Source organism: Trachurus trachurus (assembly GCF_905171665.1).
Source record: "Trachurus trachurus genome assembly, chromosome: 13".
Classification (NCBI taxonomy): Eukaryota; Metazoa; Chordata; class Actinopteri; order Carangiformes; family Carangidae; genus Trachurus; species Trachurus trachurus.
This window is the reverse complement of record NC_139892.1, coordinates 27,546,446-27,563,819: the sequence shown is the minus strand read 5'-3', so window position 1 is coordinate 27,563,819 and position 17,374 is coordinate 27,546,446. Positions and strand designations below refer to the sequence as shown.

At 43.8% G+C, this 17,374-nt stretch overlaps 1 protein-coding gene across 4 annotated transcripts in view; it reads left to right on the top strand.

Annotated features, from left to right (window-relative positions):
• Positions 1 to 17,374, top strand: part of stard13b (StAR related lipid transfer domain containing 13b) — a 56,636-nt gene that overhangs the window by 25,772 nt on the left and 13,490 nt on the right. Inside the window, exon 1 of one of the 4 annotated variants that reach the window (XM_083985344.1) lies at positions 944 to 1,082. The exons of 2 other annotated variants lie outside the window; for them this stretch is intronic. In XM_083985344.1, the coding sequence (XP_083841470.1) occupies positions 959 to 1,082 (124 nt within the window). In that variant the 5' untranslated portion in view covers positions 944 to 958. Of the gene's footprint in view, positions 1 to 943; positions 1,083 to 5,467; positions 6,098 to 17,374 lie in introns of those variants that run through there. One more of the 4 variants, XM_083985343.1, reaches the window with a different exon arrangement.

Here is a 17,374-nt window from a genome sequence, read left to right as displayed (position 1 = left end):
TTGTGTGTAGTGTAGTATGTGTAGTGGTGATGGTGGGATGTTGAATGGTTTGCCGTTTATGATGCCTTCAGGTGTTCTATGTAAAACTCAATATCAGGTTACAGTAATGCATGGTCTAGCAGCAGCAGCAGCAGCAGCAGCATCATTCACACATTATTGTACATGGCAGCATTGTCACGAAGCCAACAGTATTTTGTGTCTAAATGTATGAACTGCAGTCTTTGACTAAGCTGTTTGGAGCTGTAGGCACAGTTTGTGCACAACAAAGTTTACGAGGGAACTTTATTTCTCTGTTCTTTTGGAACAACATTGTGGAAATGGTTTTTATTGGATACTTCACTGACATGTGGTTTTAAATTTTCACTTGTAAAGTGTTGGGCTTTTGGAATGAGGATTATAATCTCCTACAAGTATTATCAGTACAGTCTCTGTAATGTCAAGTCTGTAAAGTTTCTCTCCCTTTCTTTCTCTTCTTGTTTCTTTTTCTTTCTTCTCGCTTGTTTTTTGGGGGGTTGGATGATAAGCGCTCGGGTGTGCATTCTAATATTTCCCACAGTACTTGAAAGCATCACGATGTTTAGCGCGCAGAGCGTGGACCCCTTCACTCACACACATCACAAACACACACACAGAGACGCGCGTACACACACAGCCGGTGTGAAGTGGTAGAGTTGTCCTAGTGCTTTACTATCTCTCAGTAACTTTTTCTTCATTGATTTGTGACCCAGAGAAATAATTTCATCTCCCCCTCAACATGCTGTCAGCTGAGTGTGGAGCTCGGGCTCTACAGTCACGTCTTCTGCTGCTGCTGCTGCTGCTGCTGCCCTAGTAGGAAAAACTCCACACCGGCAACAGGAAAGGTGATTTTTTTTTTTTTTTTTTGTCGCAGACCTAAACAGAAGGAGGTTTGTGTGGGACGAGGAGGATTTGGTTATTATGTCCGAGAGGAGGATTTGCGATGACATCTAAAAGAAACTCTGCGAAGTTGAAGCTCCGGCGGTCTCTGAGCGAGCAGCTGCGGAGCTCCACGTCCAAAGCCTGGGACCTGCTCTGGAGGAATGTCAGAGAGCGGAGAGTGGCAGGTCAGTAGCCCGCTGCAGGCAGGTCCGAGCCCGGCGGACAGCTCACCACCTCAGCTCACCACTTTAGTCAGAAAAGTCATTTAACTGTCTGTTCCAAGTTCACGGTGTGTCATCTCATCACACTGGTGCGTTAGGGGCTTCTAGGGGGGGGGGGAATTAATTTTCAAAGTTAGCCTATTATTTTGTCTTGTTAATAAAGTGGTTATTTCTTTCTTTTGGCAATGCTCGGTTCAGACTACAATGTAAAAACACGCCTCTCCTAAAAATGTATAGTCTATAATGTATAGTTCTATTAAATAAACATGCGTTGAACGCTATTTTAAAAAGTTGTTGTAGTGGGCTACAGCGCACTGCTGTAGTACTTGGACCAGTGAACTGACATCCCACTCATTTTACCGGCGTCTGAACAACGCAGTCAACTCACACACTTCTGTACACGTGTAGGAAATCCTTAGCAATAATGTAAGTGCGGTGTTCAGTTAGAACACAAACTTTATCCACGAGAGATGAACATGTGTCCGGGAACACCGCAGAGTGGCGCTGATGGACAGTTTTTTACACCACATGCGAGTGGACTATATCTATCTATGGGATGGTACAAACCATGTCATAGTGTCAAATATAAACATGACAGGATGGGTCCATGTTTATCCTCCATTGTCTTGTCTGATGATCAGACTGTGAATACACTTGGACAGTTTCCTAGCAGCGTGACTCCAGTGAAATGGTTTATACCTATTTACTTTAGGGTATTTGAATGCACCTGTGCCTTTGGAGGGAAATGACATTATTTTGTATTGACAAGCGACTTGAGAGACAGTAAATTTTACTTTTATCACAGCCCATATGAAATTATGCACATGAGATGTAAATATGTCATCTCTTTTCGAACAGTTAAGTGAATTGGATTAAAATGTTTAAATGAATGTAGGAAAAATATTGCTTCAAAGAATCACAGGACAAATACAAAGAATATAAGTGACACATTATTCAGTGTGGGGAAAATGTTTTCTTTGAGAGAAACCTTGGGATGGTGATGTTCATGTCTGGTACAGTGATTCTGTCAAAGGTCTGGAGGACAATCATTTCTGCAGTGACCCAAGTCGACCAGTAGGTGCAGTTAATTGACCACAGCAGCTTCTCATGTGGAAAAACCAGATGCATTACAAAACTCCAGTTCAAGCGCTGCTGTCAAAGAGATAGAGAGCAAATGTTGTGAGCGTATGTATCAGAACATATCTCATCTCACCGGCGTGTTGTCTGCCTGTGTTTGGCAGGAATCAAAGCCTCTCGGCAGCTTTCACACAAGGTTGTGTATTCTGTGCATGTAGCCCGATACATTCTGGCCTCAGCTCAGCTGTGCGACCTGCTGAGGCCCGTCACTGATGCAGCAGCTGAGTCCTGCATTGTCTGGATATTTGACATATTAATCTTACATTCACTTCCATATACAGGCTGTATCTCAGTGATGTGTGTCATGCATCTGGCAGCACCGGGGCACTGAGCTGCTTGTACACACACTGAACAATGGGAGGTAATCATAGACCAGGTCATAGCTACAGATGAAAGGTGGAGTGAAAGTTTCATTTCCTCGTATGGGGAGGTTTGTCCTTGGTTGCTATAGGACGGGTCTAGATTTATAGATTTATGGAGAGCTTTGTGTGGCTCTGTGTGTCTGGCTGATGTGTTCTGTTGGACCTGGCAGCAGAAAACTTTTGTGTCGTCTCCAAAACAGATTTTAAGGGGAATCAGAGAGAGAGAAGAGCGCAGGATTTATGTGAAATTTAGGTCAAGTGTAGTCGACCCATGACAGCTAATTCATAGCTCATCTGAGATGCATTTGGCCAGACAGTAAGGAAATCCATGTACGTCACATCACAGGAGGTGACCCATGTGCAGCCAAGCACTGATGGAGGACAGCTGTCTCAGGAAGTCAGGTTTCGGTGGAAGCTGCATAAAATCTTTTTGCACTTTAGAGAGCATGTTCCATGTTGACATTTGCCCGATGTCCTGATCGCTGGTTCGACTCCCGCCGGAGACGATCCTTTGCGCATGTACTTCCCCCAGTCTCTCTCCCTGCTTTCCTGTCTCTCCACTTCACTGTGCTTCAGTTCATGTTGTTAATCCATTCATATGTGACACCTAACCAAGCTACTTAGTCTCAGACAGCTTACTGTGATTAAGTCAGTTAACAGCCCCTGGTTTTCTCTACTTTGTCTGAAGAGCAGATGTACTGAGGATAACAGTGTAACATGTGAGTGAGTAGCTTGAATATCTTGGAGCAGACTTATGTTTGGGGAAAACCCACCAGCTTCATGCAGCTGTTCAGAAGTCCTTATTTCTAAGGAAAGAGATTAACGTGATTAATTATACACGCTGTCTTGCTAAGAGAGAGTCGTCTGGTTTGAAATCTTTGCAGCGGAGCGCCTACTGCTACACTAAATAACAAGGTGTTAAAGGGGCTTCTGAACTGCTTCAAGTTACCCGTATAGCGACTCAACTGGGCTTGCAGTATTAAAGTGCAATTTACTCCCAGACCTGAGCTCAGGATTCAGACATTTGGTGGCTCATGAGGTGGAAATCTTCACTCACACTGGGGCTATTCTTAAGCAGCTCTAACCACAGGAAACATAGCCACACCAGAGCCAGGACTGCCCAGTGCAGATTACATGTGTCTGCTGGTGAATCAAACCACATCAGTGCAGTGTCTGAACCCCACTCTGCTGCCACCGCGCTCGCTCATCATCTGTGGGTCGTGAGCTTCGGCTGCGTGATTAAGAACATATAAGTCTCCTTTTAGTGATCACACCTGCGGCATGATGGAGGAGAGGATGAAACATGCCTGCAGTTCACGTTTGGCTTAATTTGCCCATCGTGCATTAACATTTACAGCCATAATTGCGAGGAACTATTAAAAATCCGTCTGTCAAAGCCGGTCGACTTCTTACACAGTACTTGTTTGTGTGTGTGTGTTTAATGTGCATCTGAATTCCTGGTGCCTTGCTATATAGTAGTTTTAGCTGTGAAACCCAGACAGAGGCGTGTTGGAACACGTCTGATAAGGGCTGGAGTCACTGTGCCTGACACACAACACTAAGGACACACGCCACAGCCATTTCTTCACGGCATGCAGTAAAGTTCAACACAAAGATGAGCTGCAGAGATCTCGTGGATCTTTCACAATCCTCGCCGAGGTATTTGAGTGCTGACAGAGACGAAAACACCATTAATCTAATTCATTATCATGTTTCACACACAGCACTGATGCCGTAACGCAATACGTGATGCATTCGTCTAGACATGGGGGGGGGGAAATGGGTCCAGGGTCACCACCACACTGTTGCAGACGACAAGTTGCCACTCAGTTTTGAATCTGACACCTTAAGCAATCCTTTTACTCTATGAATGAACACAGGTGTTTGTGTGTGTGTAAAATACACAAGTCACCGCCCAATGAGATCATCTGAATAGTGTCGCACCATCACCTCGAGCCTTAAAAAAAAGCAGCAATCCTGTATTAAAATAGCTCCACCTGAGGGTGTGGGGAGGGCAATTAAACCCAGGAAAGCTTTATGAAAATGCTGCTGAATTGTGCTCTTTGTGAGCTTAAGCTATAAGGTTGGATTTTGCCAGCCAGGTAGAGGAACAGACAGAGGCTGTGTTTGACTTGGTTGCCTGCCCCGTTTGTGTTCTATTCACATGTATGGCGCCATCATGCTTACTCTACACAGACAAGCCTGTATGCCGAGGCCACAGACGGTTACAGGGAGAGTGGCAGACGCCCTGCACGGCTCTGGGCAGTGGGCAGGTCTGTGGACTTTTACTTCAGGTGTGAGCAGATTGTTGTTCCAGGTTGTAAAGCATGCTGATCCAAGGGGAATTTTAAAACCAGAGCTTCGTTTTTTCACCAGAAATGATTATCGCAAATTGCTTTTGCCATTTTTATTGTTTGCAGTTGGCATGCATTTTGGCCTTTTGTCTCAGTTTTTAAATCCTTTTTTCGCCCGGCTACAACTTTATGCAACGTGTCAGTTTGATGTCTGAAGATTATGGAAAAGTGCAATGCTTTTTGTGTGTACTGACTGCAAAAACTATATTCTGTGTCCACGTCTGTGATAAATACCAAATATGTTTTGCATGTATATAGGAACACAGTGTGTCCACCGAGGCTATGATTCCTGTTGAGGTCACTAGGTGTATTCAAGCTTACATTTCTTGTTCCCCTGAGGAGCTAACACTTGGAGGAGACCTGCTGAGAGGCCTTCCGGTGGCTGGAAGTAGGGGCTGTGTGGTGGGGGGTGGGGGACCAGAAATTAGCATTCTCAAACCAAGAAAACAACTTGTCCCTCTCTACTCTGTAGTCTTCTCTAAAATGGCACACAGACTCACTCGCACCCAGTAAACTTGGCACTTGTGTGCCCGGGAACAGCAGAAGAGTTGTTCTAGTGCAGGGCGGGTCCAGAAACCACTATTTTTGTAAGCCCTCCCTCACCCCTCTTTCTTCCACTCCTGCTCTCCTTACTCAGCTCACAGGCATTCCAATGGTATTTATATTTCCCTCCAGAGCCAGGGGGAAGTTGACAAGCGTTCACACAGACATTGGATTCAGCTCAGCAAGGTGGGCAGTACTCCCACTCCCTCTTCACCATTGGCCTCCTGGCGGTCACATGACACGAAGAGAACGATTCTGTATTGGCACTCCTCCCCCCAAGGCTCTGCCTGTGCCGTCCCTCTCAGCTCACTTTAGGCTTTTTGCGCCTGTATGTGAAGTTTTCTGTTGGGGGATAGAGTGTGTGGGTTAGTGTGTATCAGTCAGTGGTCAGGGGCTTGTTTGGGATACAGTGTTGCAGTTATGTTTCGGGAGCTCCCGGAGTCCACAGGCAGTGAGTGTCTGGGGAGTATGACCCCAGAGACTCAGGATATCTACCTGAGAATGGACCATCACCGGAGACGCTCAGGGTACAGGCTGGGCAGGATCATCGCCAGGCAGCAACTACTCAAGAGGATTGCTGGAGGTAGGAGAGGTGTTTGGATAGTGACAGTTTAGCCTGCGGTCTTCTGGTTGGAAATCTAACCTTTTTTTTTTTTCTTTTTTCTTTTGGCTGAAGACCCAACATTGTGTATTCTGTTTAAATGAATCCCTCTTCCTCATACACCCAGGAATGCCCAAAGTAACGACTAAGAAAGCTGGTAGTCAAAACACGTAGTGAGTAAGATATGACGCGCAGTGTGTGAATATGAGAGGATAAATGCAGGATGACTAGGTGGCGAGTGAGCAAGGGCATTGTTGTGTTTGTTTGGGATCGGCTTATGACTTTAGTCAAATGTCAGCTCATATCTCTGGCTTTTCACCTTGCCTCCTTGTTACCTGATAAAAGCTGTCTATAGAAGTAATCTCAGGAAGACAAATATGAAGGTAACCTCAGGGGCGGCTTGTGTATGGTGTGTGTGTGTGTGTGTGTGTGTGTGTGTGTGTGTGTGTGTGTGTGTGTGTGTGTGTGTGTGTGTGTGTGTGTGTGTGTGTGTGTGTGTGTGTGTGTGTGTGTGTGTGTGTGTGTGTGTGTGTCACTGCAAACAAAGCCAAACTTGACCTTCAGCCAACAAGTAGTCAAGGGTGCAGTCGTGGTAAATAATTGGTTATCGCCGCCTGCAATGAACACAGAGGTGAAAAGCTATATTAGCAGTTATGTAAGGATAGATAAGTCCACAGTGTAAACAAAATATATCAATGGAAGTGTCGCCTGACAGTTTTACAAGCCTTCAGCTCATTTGTGGACGGCTGCATGCAGCCAGGAGAGCAATAGTGGTTCCTTTCTTTCCCTTTTACTACAGGATGACCTGACCTTTCATTCAGCTTTCTCCAAGGTCTGTAACCTCTTGTCTTTAAAAAAAGTACCTGGAAATTTGATGTCAGCCTCAGGAGGGGGGCAGGGGCATGCATAACAATAGGCGAGGACAAAGCTCAAACTACGGCTGCTCCCTTCTGCAAGTGTGAGAACCCTGGTGCTTGATCAAAGGGTGGATGCCGTTCATAGCAGAAAAGTCATCTGTACCAAACCGAAAGGTAACAGGTAATGAAATAGTCATACAGCCCAGAGTATGAGTCAGATAATGCGATGCCTTGTGTTTGAAGATTTCCTGTATCGCACATCACATCAGATGGAGGCAGCTCACGAGCCACGCTTTGTAAATTGTGACAGTGTGAAGGATTCAGAGTTTACAGTTAGATTGATGTGTCAGATATCCTTGAGCTGTGTCTACCTACGCTTGTTTTTTGGGGAAATCTCTGTGATTTCATGTTTTGCAGGCGTGTGCAGTCCTGCCATCTGCCATGTGTTTTCAGATTACAGATGTCGGCCTTGACAGCAAACCAACAATTTAAGTCCTCTGTGACAAGGGCACAAATATTCACACTGTTCGAAGCAGGTTTTCAGATTCTTTTTAGCCAAGTTTAAAGTTTATTTGAAACACCTCTTACTTGTGACTTCTAAATATAACATTGATTTCACTGCAATGTCAGGGGAATATTAATTTTCAGTCATTTGACAGATGTCGTTGCACAGCTTGGATTTCAAAGTGACCCAGATAACATTACTGTAGGATTTGATTTTCTCCTCCATATTATAAATCAGCCACGGAACGTATGATATCATCATGATCCTCATCCTCTGCAGAAATCTTAGCGGTTTCACCTAAATACAACACCAAACTTTGAATGGTTGTAAGTGTATAAAAAAAACGGTTACATATGCTGAGGTGTGGATGTGTTAAACTGCTCGAAATGTACTTAGGCTATACTAACTCACAGGAAGCCAAGTTGGTAAAACTCACTAAATGTTAACTTTCCAGAGAATCAATCCAGTATCAGGCATTAGGTTTGTTTGCCATTATGCAATCTTTTCACCTAATTTTGGTAGGCCTAATTACAGTTTTTAAATGCCTTAATTGAGCAGTTTTCCTGTGGTGAGGCAGTTTTGTTTCATTTTCCACAGGAGAGCAGTCGTTAGCACTTTCAAGATCTTATTTCTTTTCATTCCTCATGTCTCACCTTGTGTGATGCTGATGTTTGCAAGGCAAGAATGATAACACAGGCAGGGCTCTAAAGGACTGACCGCAGAGCATGTAGAGCTGCAGGACTGATCTCCATGCGTTTCAGTGGCTCCTGCATTCCAGCTGGCCTGGCTCTGTTGACATAGCAGGTTGAAAGTGAATGGGGGCCATGGTGATGGACATAGTTACTCATGTATTGTTTCACCCCAAATTCCAGGGAAGCCTGTGGGGTCTTAGTCATGTTTCCGATTTGATGGCCTTTCAAAGCCACCAGAGATTTGTGTGTGGGTGATTGTTCAGTCTTCTATGATCAGCTATTGACTCACTGAAGATCTACTGTCCAGAACATCTCATGGGCCGATCCAGTGGAGATTTTGCAAATGCACATCTGTGTGTGAGATGAGAAGGAAAGAAACAGACGTTTTAGTTCTGCAGAGTGTGATTGTTGTGCAAGAGAAAGGCCTTGTTTTTATTGCAAAGGAATGTGAGTTCTTTTCCCAAAAAATGATTTTGGAGGAGCTTTCCAGACTTTTCCCTGGAAGAGCGACTGTGTTTCTGCAGCTCTCTGCTATGTGCACCCCTCTTCCTCTCTGCTCTGCCCATGTGGATTTCTGCATATGTTGTTCACACTCTTTAATCAGAAAAAGACATATCATATATTACATATCAACACATTGTATGTCTTTAGTGTAACTTTGTCACACACAGGCCGCTACTTGTGAATCCAAGTGCTTCATGACAACATAGAAAATATCTATATCTTTAACTAGACATTTTAACCAATCAGTTTTTATTTAATAGAAAAACAGTCACATACTGGAATTTTCTGCAGTTCATGTCTGTGTGCAAGGCTTTTAATATCTGAATCTGAATACTGTGTCATAGAAGGAATTGTTTGTAGCTGAAAATCATGACTGATTTTGCTGCTGTGTATGGAAATAAACAAGAAATGTTGTGTTTCATGCAGGGAATGTGGTAGATTCAGTGGGGATCTCAGTAAATGTCAAAACATGAATTAATCATTTCATTCTTAAGATGCCTATATAGGCTATTGTATAGTGTCAATCTCACATTTTTATTGCATTGGATGATGGTTTTCAGCTGTTCTTCTTGTACACCCAGCTGGAATGCAGTGACAGATCATTCACACGGACGAGTGTTGCCGTTTAGCCATGGAAGAGTCCTGGGAACTGGGGATATGGGCTGGAGTGGAAACCTTGAGCAGCTGAAAGCTACACCATGACTAAAAGCTAGCTCGCTGACTGTGAATGTTTGGTCCATTTCCTCAGTGAGGGCCTGTTGTGTGTCAGAGAAGAAGCTCTGTCCACTGTGACCCCTCCATGGCCCTCCATGCCTTATTGACCTTGGTGCAGCCAGTGGGCTCTGATCTCTGCCCTGGAAAGGTCATTAGTGCCCTCTGCCCCGGTTGAGGACATTGTGCGTTTCTTGTCGAATGACACAAGTTATTGCGTGGCAGCTGTGTGCTCGTCAGTGAATCTCTCTTGTGTCCTGAAGTAACAAAGCGTGCCTTTTATTTGGCTGTCATGGCTGAAAGGCCTGCATCTCTCAGGTTAACATGCTGTCCGTCACATTTTTTCCTCTGCCTGCGCACATCAGTGTTTGTATGGTAGCCTACATGCGTAGTTTACAGCCCACCACTAGATATATTCTTTGCTTTATTTAGCTGCACTTAGCTGGAAATTTCTTTCATGAACACAAGCTGATTTATGTCAAGATTGCGTGGCTCTTTGTGAAGTTTAAACTCACATTAAGAACAGAGAGAGAGCTTCTGAGGAGGAGGATGTGAGTAACACTAACACATTTTGATTTTAAATGCTCAGCACAGAGAGGACAGGAACACTTGAGCTTGTAAGAGGACAAGCTCTACCCTCCCTCCTCCTGGTTGGATAATTGTTAGAAACCAGCTCCGAAAAGAGGTTTGCATTGTTCTGTCTTTTTAAGCTGTAACGGTAAAAAGCCTCTTCAATGTAAGGAATCTAGTTTGACTCTGCCCTTTCCCTCTCAAGACTCCCCTCTCCAACACCCTGAATTATTCATCAGTGCTCTGTTTCAGCATGTGGGATGTTAGATCATCTTAGTGTGAAACAAATATAACTGCTCTTTCATTCAGATGGAGGTTTGATGATAAGTGTTGATGTAGACTTACAGACTGATTACTTAGTTCACATGAACCCAGATTATCTTTTATTCATGAACTTCTCCACTGTCGACGTGATTGTTATGCAGATTTTGTTTACAGCCTTCAGAGCACAGTAAATAACACTGACAGGGAGACTAAAGCCATTTTGACAATGTGATTAGCTTGTAGTCAACATGCAGTCATTGCACTTCATTATTAAATCTATGGCTTGTTTTTTGTTTCTTGCTGAAGTTACATGATGATACTGTTTAGCACATTATTGCTCAATCATACCATTACTGTGTCATAAATCCACACTATACAGTGAAATTAGAAAATGAAATAAACTCAAATTAGAAAGTATAATACACTCAATTGTGTTGTTTAATAGGGTGTGGCAGTCCAAAGTCACAACCGTCATATTGTATTTCCTGTTTGTATAAACTGTGGCTACTAATCTGTGCTCCATAGTGGGCAGATGCAGGATGTAAAGCAGGTGTTTGCATACATGTCCTCATTGTAACTGAATGCATATCTATGTGTGAGTCACTGTGTCAATATCTATGGGCGAGATAGGCTGACTCTGAAGAGGCAAAGACATCTAGAAAGTGCGTGTATGTCATTTCAACAGCCTTAAATTATTTGACTAAAGTGGCAATTAAATTCATGCCTTTTTTACAAGTACAACATGACATAAGATTAGGCTTTTTATTGATGGGAAATTTACTTGCAGCAGTAGCAGAGAGGTGCAAGATGACCAACAAAGTAAGGAATAAAACATACAAAAACACGGAGAAACTCTCTGAGCTGCTGTAACTTGCAGCCGACATGTCTGGCGCCATCTTGAAGATTTTGAAATAATTTGTGTTGGTTATTGTGATATTTTTTCATATCTCTTGTTTAGCAGCCAAAGTTTAAAAAAACAACAAAAAACGTTCCATGGAGTTTGACATTTTATTTTAGATCCATGTCCAGATCAGAGGTGAAAAGATTTGACTGCTCTGCACCTCTGAGTGTGTTTTGCTGGACGTCCCTCAGTTCACAGCCACTGTCTCTAAACAGCTGTCCAGTAGCCGTTGGTAATTTGCTGACCTGTTAACAAAGAACAAGTAAATGATTTGAAAATCTTGTAACAGCCGGAGAGAAACTGACTCAGTCCAACCGAACCAACCTCCAGTAAAGGTCACATTTATAAAGCTCTTATGTAGACTCCCACGTTTTGCCTGTAGGTGGCAGGCTGAGCTCATAATCCTCCCCTGAAAGGGCTTTCTCCTACATGTTAGTCAGAGTAGCTGACAGCTGCCACATGTGCAGGGCTAATCATTTACTAAGTGCAGATTTCAGAAATGCCTTGGTTGCACTGTAACAGGTACGGATAGTCACATATTAACAAAGCCATGATGGAAAACTTGTCCTGGTTTCAGGTGTTTTACATTCTACAGATTAGAAAATGCTGTTTCATTGAAAAAAGCTGTATTAACCTACATACAGCAAAAGGGTCAAAACCTCTTTAGCTTAATAATAGTCAATTCCTATTAGAGAAAGATCATTTAACTTAATGCCTGCAGTTTTGACACTGCTGCAAATTACTCTTGGATAAATGAAGCACGTAGAATCATTAAAATTCCCAATTTTAATTTCTATCCAAACATCCACATCTGCTCTGCAAAATAAATTAGTTTTGTATAATTATCAAAAAACAGTGTAGATAACATGCTGCAACTGTTCTGTGTAGTTTAAATAATTGCTGTTTCAGGCTCTGCTTTAAAGCATATTGCACTCTTATCATTTATGTTCTTAATATATCAATAATGGCATTATTCACCATCTGCATGTAAACCAGCAGTTAAGCACGTGGCTGCCCTCCTGTGGTGTGAGTGTACAGTGCATGTCATTAGCTGGAAAAACTGACACAGGCACAAAGGCAGCATGCAGGCAGACCACAGACACTCAGCTACTGTCGTTTCACTTTATGGGCCTTTCAGCCAGAGGGTGACTGTCTGAACACAGCCTGTCACATGGCAAGACAAATGGCCCTGTATTTTCTATTAGTGCTCTGTGTTTGTCGGTGTGTGTGTGTGTGTGTGTGTGTGTGTGTGTGTGTGTGTGTGTAAAGGATAGACTATGAATGCTTTGATAAAGCAGAAAAACACTTAACTCTGTCGATGCGCAGCATTCCTGATAAGCTACACCGCATCTCGTCATACACAAGCATACGTGCTGACAGTATCATTATCTGTGCTGCGACTCACACGTCTGTTGCATGAGTCCTCTGAGGCTCCTCTTGTGGCCGTTCACTTTGATGTCGTTAATTAGGACCAGCGTCCCGAGGGATGGCTCCATGCTTTTATTGTGGAGGTCCTGAGAGGGCTTTCTCACGGTAGGGGCCCTTGTTCTGACATTGGCCCCCTCTCTACTCTCTGACTCTCTGAGGCCATTCCCAGAGAAGGAGGGAACCCCACTTAGTCCCCTCTGGGATCCGGTCCAGATGAGAGGGAGGTGGATCTAATGGAGCTCTGCAGGATTCGACTTCAGAGGAGTTTCTTCTGGATGTTTTTCTTCTCCTCCTTCAGCCGAATCCTGTACTTTACGTAGCCGTGTGCGCACATTAAACTTCACTTGTTAACTTAGTTTTTTTTTTACTTTCTAGCTTCCTCTGAACTTTGAAGGACTTTCATCGTGAGACGTTTGATATGTGTGGGTGTCAGGACTTACAGAACATGTGTTGTTAACTTTCCACTCGAACATTTTCCACGTTTAAAATGATATTTTAGGTCAGCTGGCTGAGTGTTTGTCAGTAATTCATTGTTATGCCCCTTTATTTGTGTTATACGGCGCTGTCGGAAAACCAAATTACAGTGTTTATATGGGCTATCAAAGGGAGGCAAGAATTATAGCCACACAACCGTTTATTATGAGTGGGGAAACAGCATGACACAGCAAGGTATGCAGCCTACAAAGAACAGAATATGAATGGATTCAAACCTGACACACACATAAAAACATACCTTTAGGGAGCTTGTGGCACATGTTTGAAGGACTGAATAAGGAGACAGTTAACTACATGACCACATGGGACGCTGTAAGGGAGATGGTGTAAGGGGCAGGGGGTGCGAGTGAAGAGACACTGGAAAAAGTCCAGTTCAGAGTCCTGCTGAGAAAGAGGGAGGAAGACAGAGCGAGAGGGAGGAAGAATCAGCAGAGGGGAGTAGACAGCTCCAGAGGGATGATAGTGGACACTGAGCTGGAAGAAAATGAGACAGGCCTGGAGTTAAATTCTCTCTTTCTGAACTTTATGTACACAGACTGAAGCCCACAGGTACAATACTTCTGCTCTTATTTACTTTGCAGGCCTCACTTTAAAAGACATATTTTCATATAAAGACCAAAAACAACAAGAGATAAGATTTGGCTGAAAAAAAACACAATTTCCTACAGAGGATAGCAAGCCCCTTGATGTCCGTTATCACCATCCAGTCTGAGCCATTCATTCTGAACTGTGTTATTTATTTATCTGTGGATACGAGTGAATAACTTCAACCGAACAACTTGCACATTGATTATTGTGCAAAAAGATCAACACCGGGTTGAAGAAATAGCCCGTGGTTTTTGGTGACGTATGCCCGGATGAAATGAAGGAGGAAATCTGCAAAAGCCAAAGCTGATGTTTTTATCACCAAAGAAAGCAAAGCCTCAATAAAGGCCACCATGATGGATGTCAAAACACTTTAACATGCGTGGGAACATGGCTGCAGTCCAGGGTCTGGAAGTGTTTAGCATGTGCGTGGTGTCTTGGAAGTCGTTGCAGTATGTATTTCACAGAAAGCTCTGCTGATTGATTTCTGCTCTGGTCAGAGCTGATGGCAGTCAAGCGGAGGTACTTGGGGATCTGGAGATTGCTGAGATGTCTCCTCCTTCCATGAGGTTTTTAGGGTCAGAGGTCCTTTTTCTAGTAGAGGACACTTCTTTTCAAGTGTCTGCCGGGAGTCACGTGCCAAAGTTATGTGAAGTATAGTGTGACCGAAGGGGAAGAGAAGGAGAGCACCTGTCTGTGAAGCTGGAGTACACTCGACGCTCCCTTTTGGTTTTTGCTGTTTGCTGAGCAGCCCCGGGGAATCAACGTGTGGTTGTCAGAACATTTTCTCAAAACCGAGTCAATGTGAGACACTGTAACGAGCTGGATGAAAACACTGCATAGCTTAACAGTTTGAACTTTGAAGCTTTGGCTTGTTTCAGGGGGCCACTAACTCAGCCCAAACCCCATCGCCCATTATTTGTCTTCTGGCTGTGACGCTCCAACCAGAGCCAGCAGGCTATCTGTTTGCAGTTTGGGATAATTTGTAAATCCTTCACTGAATGGCTATTTGAGGAAGGATGAGACAACGACCCGCAGATAATCTTTCTCATTTCTCCCCCAGGTTGTTGTCTGGGGACTTGGAACACGTATCATGTCTTTTGGAAACAATTTGAAGTGATTTTCCATAGTCTAAAAATGTTTATGGCATCATTCTGACCCCACATGGTTTTAACAGTCTAACCCCACTTAAAGCATTTATCTCTCTTGATTTTGACAGTGTTCTCAGGCTGGACTGTGTGAAAGAAATGAATCAACTCTGGGGTATGGTAGTGTGAGTGAGACTGGGTATTTTAATTGTATCCCTTCCTTCACATTGTATCATCTTAACCTGTAAATGATGCAATAGCTGTGACTGGTATTTCCAGTGTAAAGAGAAGGAGAGAGAGAGAGAAGGAGAGATAGAGAGAGTTGATGGGCTGTTGCCCCTGAAGATGAAAGAAGCCTCTCTCTGGGTGTCCCTCAGAGGTGAAGGAGAGTGTTACCACAGCTGTGATGCTCTTGTTTAAATTCAATACAGGACCTCAAGAGAAAAACACAGCCCAGATGACTTTTGACCCAGCAGGCTTTGGCAATGGTCAACAACAGCAGCTCCCCTGCTCACATAGTTGTGTTATTTACCCTCAGAATCAATAAGCTCTTGCTGTGAGTGTGTGCATTCGCTGTGGCATGAAAGGTAGAGCTCCTTCACCAGTGGAGTCATTCATACACCAAGATTTATAAACCACTGGGTTTATAGTCCCTCTTTTAACAGAAAGGAAAAAAAAGAAATGAAAAGCATTGTGTGTGTGTTACATCTATAAAGACGGTGTGTAATGAATAAAGTGACTCTAAAATTAGTTGTGAATGTCGGAAAAAAAAACAGAAGGTAAATCCCGCCTACAGTGGCTTTTCCTCACTGTTTGTCCTCCAGGATGTTGAAGTCTGCTATGTGGATCCACTTATTACAGGAGAAGGGATCTCTCCACAGGTCGCTGTGGTCGCAGAGCCAAGGACTCACTCCCTCATTAGTATCTGAGGAGATTTTGCTTTGGTGCCTTAGCAACATAGCCCAGAGCTGATCATTTTTGAACCTGCGTCCCATGCCGACAGGGGGGGGGGGGTTGAAGCGACAGGTTCCCCCCCGTGCCCCTCAACATTTGATGAGGGGGCTGGGAGTCTGTGGGTGATTCAACACAGGCTTTCTGTAATTACTTGGCCTGCTGAGCCAGCCAGCTCATGTGCCAATCACTGCATCAAGAACAAAGTCACATCCACAAAGGCACTGTGTTGTTACTCACCTGCGAAGGACAGACAGTCTAGTGTTGACTATTGTCCTTTGTCTCAACAACACCTTGCTGGTTTTGTAGATGATGGGAACGCCGCTGTAGAGTGGGGATTGTGATGATTGTGACATACTGCGCAGAGGACTGAGTGACATGTAGTGAGCATCGACTCTTGAAAATAAGACGAGTGTATTCCCACACTAGGAGAATTACAAGAACAGTGTTTCCCCTAAATAATGTAAACTCCTATGAAAATGCATCTCCCCCCCGTCATGTGGTTTCATCCGTCATCACATCTGTCTTTTGGCTATCAGTCAACATTATTTGCGCTTCCTGTTTGCTCCCCTGTGTATAATTGGAATCTGTGAGACTGAAGGAAATGTTAGGCTAATTTGGGCATGAGACATCAGATGTTGTGGTTTTTGGGCAGACTGGAGGAGGGGGCGTCAGTGTGTTTCCCCTGGCTGTCTGTCTGGTCTTACTTTTACAGTAAAAGGCTGACTGCTCACTGTGAGTGGGTGTCTGTATGCAATTAGCATCATAAAGGGGAAGAGAGGCCTCTCCTCCATCCTCGCAGCGTGACGACACCTCTCCGCCAGCCAGCCAGCCCACTACTGGAATCTTTCTTCTTTTTTTTTTCCACACTCCTGGCTCTGTGTGTCTCCAGGTGTTTTTGATAAAGACAGTCTCAGTTACAGTCTGTGTGTTTTTTGACTGATATATTTGGTTGGCTTGTCTGGCTGATTCATTCAGTCGTCTCAGCAGCAGCAGTGCAGCGTAAGGGGGGGAGGACGGGACAGACACATTTGTTAGAGCTCTGCACAGTTAGTGCTTATAAATTTAAGCAGTTTGTTTTAGAGTGCTTTTAAAGCTCTGATATGTGCCGCGGGTATTTACGGTTAAATGGTTTGTGATGGTGACTAAAGTGGACTGTCTACGTCACCCTGTCTGTGCATGCAGCTTTATACCGAGTCCTGGCCCCAGTAGGTCAGAGGAGTAGTGTTTTACAAGAGGAAATGGCCACATAGCGAGGCGGGCTCAGCAGAAGCACGATGCATCTGGATTTCTACTTACCTTATAGGAAATCATGGACCGATATTATGTCCTTACGTAATCGTAGAGCCATGACAAACCCCAGAAATGTAAAGTCCTGCTCATTTTATCCACACATCTATACTAATAGATTTTCCTTGTACAGTGTAGTTTTTGTGACCTCACCTTTTATTATATAATCTATAAGTGTCCTATTAAGTCAAAAGAATTAGGAAAGCATGACAGCAGGCTTGCAGATGAAAATGGATCTCCTCTGTATATGAATTGCCAAATAAGAAAAGCAGACTGTAGATTACTGTCTCACCCTAATGTATTTACCCTAATGTATTTACTTGGTGAACTCACTCGCTCATCTTGGATTTGATTTATGAGGGTGTCTGCTTGTAGTCCTTAAATCTTTACCGTCTTTTTTCCTCTTGAAAATGTGCTC